The sequence below is a fragment of the Myotis daubentonii genome, chromosome X (genome assembly GCF_963259705.1).
Source record: "Myotis daubentonii chromosome X, mMyoDau2.1, whole genome shotgun sequence".
NCBI lineage: Eukaryota > Metazoa > Chordata > Mammalia > Chiroptera > Vespertilionidae > Myotis > Myotis daubentonii.
Window position 1 is genome coordinate 9443775 of NC_081861.1, and position 10467 is coordinate 9454241.

General features: G+C 48.0%; 2 protein-coding genes across 4 annotated transcripts in view; both read left to right on the forward strand.

Annotated features, from left to right (window-relative positions):
- The window catches only part of LOC132225127 (histone H2A-Bbd type 2/3-like), a 28300-nt gene extending 20209 nt beyond the window's left edge, over positions 1-8091 (forward strand). For all 3 annotated transcript variants that reach the window (XM_059680378.1, XM_059680377.1, XM_059680376.1), the window contains 2 exons: positions 888-1066; positions 7455-8091. In XM_059680378.1, coding sequence (XP_059536361.1) covers positions 7647-7994 — 348 coding nt within the window. In that variant the 5' untranslated portion in view covers positions 888-1066; positions 7455-7646 and the 3' untranslated portion in view covers positions 7995-8091. The remainder of the gene's footprint in view (positions 1-887; positions 1067-7454) is intronic.
- A 668-nt stretch (positions 8092-8759) lies between these two features.
- LOC132225288 (40-kDa huntingtin-associated protein-like) lies at positions 8760-10264 on the forward strand. The gene has a single exon (XM_059680593.1). It carries the CDS (start codon positions 8784-8786, stop codon positions 9996-9998), a length of 1215 nt encoding a protein of 404 aa, XP_059536576.1. The 5' UTR covers positions 8760-8783; the 3' UTR covers positions 9999-10264.
- The last annotated feature ends 203 nt before the right edge of the window (positions 10265-10467 follow it).

A 10467-nucleotide genomic window follows, 5' to 3' on the forward strand; every position in this document is an offset into this window, starting at 1 on the left:
TACCTAGGTTGCAGGCTCCTCCCTGGCCAGGGCCCAGGTCAGGGCTCATGCAGGTGGCAACCAATCAAAGTGTTCCTCTCACTTTGATGTTTCTCTCTGTCTTTCCCTTTCTCTTTCACATTCTCTAAAAATCAATGGAAACATATCCTCAGGTGAGGATAAAAAAATAATAAAGAAATTATTATTATATGAAAGACACATCTTGAAAATGCCTAAAGAAAGTTGTCTTTTTTTCATGGTGATGGGACTGGAGTCTGTGTTGATGAAAAAACCTTGCTGGCTGCGGTGACTGGCGGTGGCTGCAGCAGCAGTGTGATGGGGCTGGTGACTTCCCCTGATCAGCCCGGTCACCTCCCACAAAGGGAGGCCAGACTGCGGCTTAGGCCCGCTCCCCAAGGGGAGCTGGGAGCGGGCCTAAGCTGTCAATAGGACATCCCCTGAGGGCTCCCAGTATGTGAGAGGGGGCAGGCTGGGCTGAGGGACACTCCCCCCCACCCAGTGCACGAAATACGTGCACTGGGCCCCTAGTACAATATACAAAGGATGTAGCATAGAACTGTATACCTGAAACCCATATGTTATTAACCAATGTCACCTCAATAAATTCAATACACATTAAAAATTAATAAAAGAACCACTTCTTAGATAGTGGGGTAAAAGCAACATTGCAAGGCATAAAATCAGAATGGCTGGTGAATAAGTAGAAGTAATGGTTATAGACCAGTTATGCTTAGCTGTTTGGAATTTCTTCCTTGTTTAATCCTGTGTAGTTGAGATCACAAAATCTATTCTTTTACACAGTTTTTTATGTAGTCTTATTCTCTTGGGCTCATAAAAGTTGTTTTATGTTGCTACTAACTCTTTCTTCTCATTATTGAATGTTTTAGGATGTGCCACAGTTTGTCCTACCTGCAAAGCAGGATCCAGGACCTGCTGAGGGGAAGAGTCATTCACTGGGCCCTTCAACAGCCCAACTTCAAAAGCTTACTTCCATTAACCATCCATTGACACCATACAGACTCCAAGCCTCTGAATTGTGCTTGACAACAACATGGAGATGATTTTGGTAAGATGTGTGGGAAAAAATACTTTCTTTTTAATTGTGATAAAAAACAACATAAAATTTAACATAACCATTTTTAAGTGTACAGTTCAATAGTGTTCAATATATTCACATTGTTTTGCAATAACAGATACTTTTTATGTGGACTGAAAATACTTTCTAAGGACCTCTAGCCATTTATTTCCAAGGTTATCCTACAGGTTGCAAGAAAGACAAAAACAATTTGGGCAATAGTAAAATGTCATCCCAGCTAGAAAAAGGGAACACTGTTCCAGCCCCACTCTTATCTCCCTGTATCACATAAGGAAAAATAGGAAAGTAAAGAAAGCCTCATTGTACAAGAGAGAGGTTCAAAGGCATAGACTGGAAATGCTACCACCAGGAAAAGTATTACGTGGAAGAGGGGGCAGGGAAGCTTTATCCCAGTGTATTAGTTTCATAACACTGCTATAACAAATTACCACAAACTAGTTGGCTTTCAACAACATAAATTTATTCTCTCTCAATTCTGGAGGCTAGAAATCTGAAATCAAGGTATTGGCAAGGCCATGCTCCCTCCAAAGACTTTGGGAGAGAGCTCTTCCTTGTCTCTTATAGATTCTGGTTATCATTAAATCTATTCTGGTGGTTGCCAACAATCCTTCATGTTCCTTGGCCTGTGGCAACATCACTACATTCTCTGTCTCCATCATCACATGACCTTCTTCTCTGTGTCTCTTCTGTGCCTTCAAATCTCTCTTTCCTTACAAGGACATCAATTGTTGGATTTAGGGCCATCCTAATCCAGTATGACCTCCACTTATCTTGGTTACCTCCAAAGACCCTATTTCCAAATATAAGGCCTTATTCACAGGTACTAGGAATTAGGATATTAACATATCTTTTGGGGGCATACAGTTCAAACCATAACACCTGAGAAAGGGACTAAAAGACTTGTGAAGGCCACACTTCCAAGACATAGGCCCACTGTTCACTCTAAAGATTGAAACATAATTCAAAGATTAGAGAATGTCCTCCTCCCACATATAATACAACCAATAAGCCTCTGGTTAAAATAAAAGTGGGCTACAGCTGGGAGAGCTGCAAGAGGCAGACTGTCTCTGATGTGCAGCACAAAGGAATGGGGAGACAAAAACAAGACACCAGAGAAGTTTACTGCCTCTGTTATTCATAGAGGCAAACATCAGATAGAAACCATCTTTGGCCAGACTGATGTAAATATTCACCCTGAAGTTCTATTTACCTCAGAATCTACTGTCCTATACAGCATGCCTGGCCAACAACAACAACAACAAATTTTAAAAACATGCTAAAAGGCAAGAAATAATACAATTTGAAGAGACAAAGCACCATGAGAACTAGGTTCACATATGATACAGGTGTTGAAATTATCAGTCAAGAAACTCAAATTAACTATGATTACTATGTTAAGGACTCTCATGGAAAAGATAGACAAGATGGAAAATATAAGAATCCAAAAGATATCTCTCTCTCTCTCTCTCTCTCTCTCTCTCTCTCTCTCTCTCTCTCCTCTTTTTAAAATATATATTGTTTACTGATTTCAGAGAGGAAGGGAGAGGGAGAGAGATATAGAAACATCAATGATGCGAGAGAATCATTGATTGGCTGCCTCCTGCATGCCACTACTGGGGATTGAGCCCACAACCCGGGCATGTGCCCTTGACCAGAATCAAACCTGTGACCCTTCAGTCCTAAGGCCAACACTCTATCCAAGCCGGCTAGGGTAAAATCTGTCTTTTTCTGACCCCCTGCTCTTTTCTTTCTGGTTTGATTCTCTCTCAGTCCTCTCTTATCTGTGCAGATACTCATTCAGTCTCCTTCCAAGAATTTTCTTCTTTTTCTGGCCGCTTAAAAGAAGTCATCCTTAGTCCCCTTCTATGTTCTCTCTATACACTTTCCCTGTACGATCTCACTACAGTAGGTCCTTGGGTTCCGGGAGATCCGTTCCTATGGTGCAACGAAATACGATTTTCACCATAAGTCGGAACCCACCTACATAAGCACCTATGTCACTCACATGGAGCACATACACAGCAGTAATGAAGTGAAATAGTAAAAAAATAAAAAAAAATTAAAAGAAATATAACAGTTCCTGACCTTTACTTGTGGTAAATAAAAAAACATAAAGCACATATGTACATACGTCGAAATGACAGAACTTGTTTTTTTAATTAAATAAATGGGAGATAGCGACGTAACCACGAAACCCCGAGGACTGCCTTTACATCATGTCCACCAGAATTATCCTAATGACTCCCAAATCTATATCTGCAGCCCTGACCTCGATCTCTCTTTAATTCCCACACCATTTATCCTTTATCTCCATCTGAATATCACACAGGCATCGCAAACTGACATACTCCAAACTGAACTCATCTTCCAACCAATATCAAGGCCCTTCATCTTTAGCCCATATCTCCAGTAATGGCTCCCAAATCCGTAGTCATCTCACCCTGCACTCGAGGAGTTATACCAGAGCTTTCGTCCGCTCCTCCACTAATGCTCTACTCTTTCACTCAGCTAACTTCTATTTGTTCTTCAGCGTGGACACAAATGTCTCCAGGAATATGTCCCAAACAGCAGAATCCGTGTAAATTATTCCTAAATGTTCCTATAGCATCTTGAACTTCCCTTCTCATAGCACATATCACAATATAGTGTTTTCATTGTCAGGTTCCTTGTCTATATATCTTCCATCATACTACTTGCAGGAACCTGATGAACATTGCTCATCGGTATTTATTCAATGCCTACCGCAGTCCCAGATGTATAGTAGGCATTCAATAAATTGAAGGAATGAATAAAAGAATCACCAAGTCACCCTGGCTGGTTTTGCTCAGTGGATAGAGCGTCGGCCTGTGGACTGAAGGGTCCCAGGTTCGATTCTGGTCAAGGGCATGTACCTTGGTTGTGGGCACATCCCCAGTAGGGGGTGTGTAGGAGGCAGCTGATCAATGTTTCTCTCTCATCGATGTTTCTAACTCTCTATCCCTCTCCCTTCCTCTCTGTAAAAAATCAATAAAATATAGTAAAAAAAAAGAATCACTAAGTCTCCACCTAGGGTCAACAGTATCATAAATATGTCTGAAGCACCTATTATGTGTCATTTTACTAACCAAATTATTATTTTTTTTGTTGACAGTAATACAGATGTCCCCTATTCCCCCCCCCGCTTTTACCCCATCCACCCAACACACACCCCACCCAGGCCTTCACCACCCTATTGTCTGTGTCCATGGGCTATGCATATAAGCATATATGTACTTTGCTTAATCTCCTCTAACATGCCCCCCCCAACATCCTCCCCTCTGAGATCTGTCAGCCAAATTATTTTTTAAATTGAATTTGTCCCCTGGAGTTATTTACCAATGCCATCATCTTAGTTAAGTATCTATCATTTCTTGATTAAGTTACTGCAGTAGCTTTTTAACTTCAATCTCAGGCCTCTCTATCCTATTTGCCACACAGCTGCCAGAATGAGCTTTCTGGAAACAAATCAGGCCATGCCACTCCACAGCTTAATGACCACAGTGAGCTCATAATAGCCTACAAGGTATTCCAAAACCTGAGCATAGCAGACCAGAACCTATGTATCTTGGCTCCTGCAGCCTCTACTCTAGCCACATCAACAGCCACGCCCCCATGGGCACCCTACTCTCCAGTCTTAGTAAACTAATTGAAGGTACCCCCAAATGCCTCGGCTTCTCATGATGATACAGATCCCTTCTCTCACACACACTTGCCATCAAGCAGCTTGCCTGGTCCACACCTATGCTTTCAACAAAAGGTGTGTGGACCCTTTGTTAGACACTATGACCAAGTGGGATTTCTCCCATGAATGTAACATATGAAAGGCAATTAATGTAATGCACCCTACTAATAGAATGCAGGGGGTGGGGGGGATCTCATGCTCATTTATTTCATAGATGTAGGGGGAAGGGAAGCATTGGACAAAATCCAACACCCTTTCATGAAAATAAATTCAACAAAATAGGAATAGAAGAGAACTTCCTCAACCTGATAAAGGGCATCCCATTGACAATGGTGAAAGACTGGGTACTTTCCCCCAGGCATCAGGAGGAAGATAAGAATGTTTGTTCTTGACATTCTATGCAACATTATACTCAAAGTTCTAGCCAGGCCAGCTAGATAAAATGCATTCCAATTGGAAAGGAACAAGTAAAACCATCTTATCCACAGACATGTTCATATATATATATATATATATATATATATATATATATATATGTAAAACACTAAAGAATATAGTAAAACACAACTGCCTATTCAAATATGCAATAAAGGAGCTCAGCAAAGTTGCAGGAGCCCGGATCAATGTGCAAGCATCAGTTGTATTTCTATACACTAGCAACGAACATTCCAAAAATGAGGTTAAGAAAATCATGGCTTTTACAGTATCATCCAAAAGAAAATACAATACTGAGGAATAAATTTAACAAAAGACATGTCAGACTTGTACTCTGAAAACTGCAAACCATTGCTGAAGGAAATGAAAGAGGACTGAAATACATGGAAAGGCATCCCGTGTTAGTGGCTTGAGCATTTAATATTGCTAAGATGGCCACAATCCCCAAGGCAATATTCAGACTCAGTGCCATGCCTGTTACAATCTGACTTGGTTTCCTTGTGAAAATTGACAAGATGACCCTTAAATTCACATGGAAATGTAAGGAATACGGACAGCCAAAACACTCTCACAAAGAAGAACAAAGTGGTAGGACTCTCACTTCCCAATTTCAGAGCTAACTACAAAGCTATAGCAATCTTACAGAGTGTGGCCCTGGCATAACAATAGGCCTGTTGTAGGTCAATGTTTTAGAATTTAGAATCATAAACAAACTCATATATGTATAAATAATTGATTTCCAATAAGGGTACCAAGACCATTCAATGGAACAATGAAACATCTCTTCAAAAAAAGGGGTGCAGGGACATCTCAATATCCACAGATATAAGAATGAATATGGACCCCAAACTCACACCAGGTACAAATATTAAATCTGATGGACCACAGACCTAAACTTAAGGGCTGAAACAATATAACTCTTGAAATAAAGCATAGGTGCGAATCCCCATGACCTTGGATTAGGCAATGGGTACAAAATATGAGAGCAAAAGCAAAGTCACAAAAGACAAAGAAAAAAAAAACCAGATAAATTGTATAGCATCCAAATACTAAACTTTTATGCACCAAACGACTCTATCTAGAAAGTAAAAGGACAACCTCCAGTATGGGAGAGACATTTGCAAATTACATATCTGATAGTGGCCTACTTTCCAGACTGCATCAAGAACCTTAAAACTCAGCAACAGAAAAGACAAGCAGCCCAGTTTTAGGAAATGGGCAAAGCAGTTGAAAGTACATCTGCTTCCTCCAAAGCAGATGTACAAATGGCCAAGAGGCACGTGAAAGGATGCTCAACATCACTAGCCATTAGGGAAATGCAAATCAAAACCATGAGGTACCACTTCACACCCACTGGGATGAGATTATAACCAAACCAAAAGGGAAATAAGTTTTGATGAGGATATGGAGCAATTGGGGCCTCAGACACTGTTGTCAGAACTGTAAAATGGAACCATCACTATGGAAACCAGTAGGCGGTTCCTCAGGAAGTTAAACACAGAATTACCACATGGGCTGGCAATTCCGCTCCTAGATGTACACACAGAAGAACTGAAAACAGGTGTTCAAACAGAACCCTGTGCAGGAATGTTCACTGCGGTGCTATTCACAACAGCCAGAAGGTGAAAATGACCCAAACATCCATCCACTGAGGAACTGATGCCCAACATGTAGTCCACCCATACAATGGAATATTACTCAGGCATGAAAAGGGAATGAAGTGCTGATTCATGCTACCACCGGGGTGAACCATAATGAGACCATTATGTTCAGTGAAGGTAGGCAGACACAAAAAGCCACCCATTTATCCTATGATTACATCCCTAGAAATTTCCAGAATAGGCGAGCCTCTATGGACAGGAAGCAGGTTCATGGTTGCCTGGGGTCTAGGGGAGGAGGAGAGGGCATGTGGGGGTGGGGAGAGGAGGAGGGCAGTGGGAGTGACTGCCACACAGGGTACAGGGGTTTCTTTTGGGGGAGGTTCCAACGTTTTGGAAGTAGTTATGCTGGCTGTCCAACATCACCAGTTATACCTGGTGCCACTGGATCCCACATGTTTTTTCTCTACAACATTCCTGTCCAGTGGACAGTGAGAGTTCCCTCAAAGAGAGGGTCCCATGAGCAAGGGTGAGCAGGGCGCTGCCAGCACCCCTTCTTTGCAGGCCCCGGCCCACCAGGGCCAATGGGAAAGCAGTGACCTCACCGAACTTATGTGTCATACAGCCTGTACCTGGACCAATGAGGGGTCGGTCCATGGTCGCGAGGATACAGAGCAGGAGCCTCTGTACTGGCCATCTTGAGCGGTTGAGACCAACTGGCATCTTCCTGAACCTAACCGCACTGAACCGCACCGCAGCACACCACAGCGCACTGTAGATCTAGGCGGGTCGGAGACAGTGCACCCCAGCGCCCATCATGTCTGGGCAAAGGAGCCGCGGAGGGTCTTCTGATCACCAGAGGCGGAACCGCACCCGAAGCCGCACCAGCAGAGCTGAATTGACCTTCTCTGTGAGCCACCTGGAGCACCTCCTGCGGGACGGCCACTACACCCAGCGTCTCAGCGCCAACGCACCTGTGTACCTGGCGGCCATCATCCAGTACCTGACGGCCACGATCCTGGAGCTGGCGGGCAACGAGGCCCAGAAAATCGGCTGCAGGCGCATCACCCCGGCTCTGCTGGACATGGCGATCCACAACAACGCACTGCTCAGCGGCTTCTTCGAGAACACCACCATTTCCCAAGTGGCCCCGGGCAGGCGGTAGCTTCCCAACATGACCTGGGCTCCCCGGGCCTCGGCCCACTCACAGCCCAGGCAGCCCGGGCCTGTCTGGCGCCTTGGGCCAAGTTATTGAAAATAAAGTGTTGAAGGAAACCCCTGTGCCTGCTTCAGTCACTCTGTGTGGGAGGTGGTTGGAGGGATGGGCTGGTGGTGGTGTGTTCCTGGGAGCGGGGGTGGAGTCGGGGGTGACAGGACAGGAGCAGCCCCCATGGTGACAGTGCAGGGGGTGGTCCAGGGTGGGAGAGGCCGGCTGGGTGGGGGCAGGCTGGGGTCTGGAAAACTCCCCCATCGCCTCTGAGCAAGTCAGAGCCTGGCAACGTCCCCAGGAGGCTGGTGTTCACTGGGCTGGAGTGCAAGATCATGACTCAGGCATCGTGATAGGGTGAAGGTGCAATGCCAACCCGCCTGCAGAATGGAGGGGTGGGCGGAGTGGTTGGCATCGACTCCCAGAGTGCTTTGACAGGAAGATTGAGGAGTGAAGGGGAGCGGGGACAAGGAGAAAGATGCAAAATCAGAATGAGCGTCACGCCTGGTCACGAGTTTATTTTTGGTCCTGTTCCCTTAGAGATGCTGGAGACACCCTTAGCAACCTGGGTAAACAAGCTGTCACCTAGCAACAGAGGGCTTGTGGCCAGGCCCCGCCCCAGGACCCATGATTCGTTCATACTCATTGTACCAGACCAGGCCCCGCCCAGGGCATCTTATATTTACATATCACCAGGGCAACGATAGGGCGTGGGATGCCTGTGCCTGCTCTGTGGGAGGGAGGCCGATGGGGGACGCAGGGCACGTCGCTGTCAGCTGCCTGCACCCACAAAGTCCGCCCAGAGGAAGCACTTGGGCTAGGAACATGGCGGCGTCCTCCAGCGGCCTGGGTGGCTTTTCCGGACTGGGGATGGATGCCGGGGACTTCCTGGCCAGGTACCGGCAGGTGTTGAACAAGCTGAAGAAGCGGTTCCTGCGGAAGCCGAACGTGGCGGAGGCCGGCGAGCAGTTCGCCCAGCTGGGCCGCGAGCTGCGCGCCCAGGAGTGCCTGCCCTACGCGGCCTGGTGCCAGCTGGCCGTGGCGCGCTGCCACCAGGCGCTGTTCCACGGGCCGGGGGAGGCCCTGGCGCTCACCGAGGCCGCCCGTCTCTTCCTGCAGCAGGAGCTCGAGGCGCGCCAGCGGCTCGCCTGCCCCGCCGCCTACGGGGAGCCCCTGCAGGCGGCCGCCAGCGCCCTGGGCGCCGCCGTGCGCCTGCACCTCGAGCTGGGCCAGCCGGTGGCCGCCGCCGCCCTCTGCCTGGAGCTGGCCGCCGCCCTGCGCGACCTGGGCCAGCCGGCCGCCGCCGCCGGCCACTTCCAGCGCGCCGCCCAGCTGCAGCTGTCGCAGCTGCCCCTGGCCGCGCTGCAGGCGCTCGGGGACGCCGCCTCCTGCCTGCTGCTGGCGCGCGACTACAACGGCGCCCTGGCCATCTTCACGCGCATGCAGCGCCTGGCGCAGGAGCACGGCAGCCACCCGGTGCCGCCGCCGCCGCCGCCGCCGCCGCTCCCGCTGCCGCCGCCACCGCAGGTACACGGACCCGGCGCGGCCCCCGCCCCGCCCGCCCTGCCGCTCCCTCCCCACGCCGCCGGCTCTGCGGCCGCGCCCTCCCCCGCCGTGCTGGGCGCCTTCTCGGACGTCCTGGTCCGCTGCGAGGTGTCCCGCGTGCTGCTGCTGCTGCTCCTGCAGCCGCCGCCCGCCAAGCTGCTCCCGGAGCACGCGCACACCCTGGAGAAGTACTCCTGGGAGGCTTTTGACAGCCAGGGCCAGGAGGGCAGCGGCCAGCTCCCCGAAGACCTCTTCCTGCTGCTCCAGTCCCTGGTCATGGCCACCCACGAGAAGGACACGGAAGCCGTCAAGGCGCTGCAGGTGGAGATGTGGCCGCTGCTGAGCGCCGAGCAGAACCACCTGCTTCACCTCGTGCTGCAAGAAACCGTCTCCCCCTCGGGACAGGGGATCGGATGACTCGCATTAGCCTGGTGACTGCCTGCTGCCAGACCCCCGGCACCCGCCTCTGCATTTGGAGGGAAATAAAAGATACTGATCGCCGCCGTTCTACCTTTGTTAGCTTATTCCTCTTGCCACCACAGAAATCTCGTTGACTGAAAGTTACCTGTACCCCAAAGACTTCTTTCCATAATAGTGGGAGAAAAAAACAGTGTGATGGGATCGGAGCAGAGCACATGGCTCGCTTCCCCAAAAACTGCAACATAAAAATGAGACTCCTTTTACCCCGTTTCTCTTCCACCCAAGTCGCCTCACTCCATACCCCAATCTTTGTTTCATTATCAGGATTTTATTTTGCACTGCTGTCTAAATACTTAAGCTATGTGGGGTTTTTTTTTATCATGACTAATTTCTTGATGCATTTTTATATCTATCTAGTATCTATGTGATCACCCCATTTCTCCTGTTTTATCTACCCCATACATAT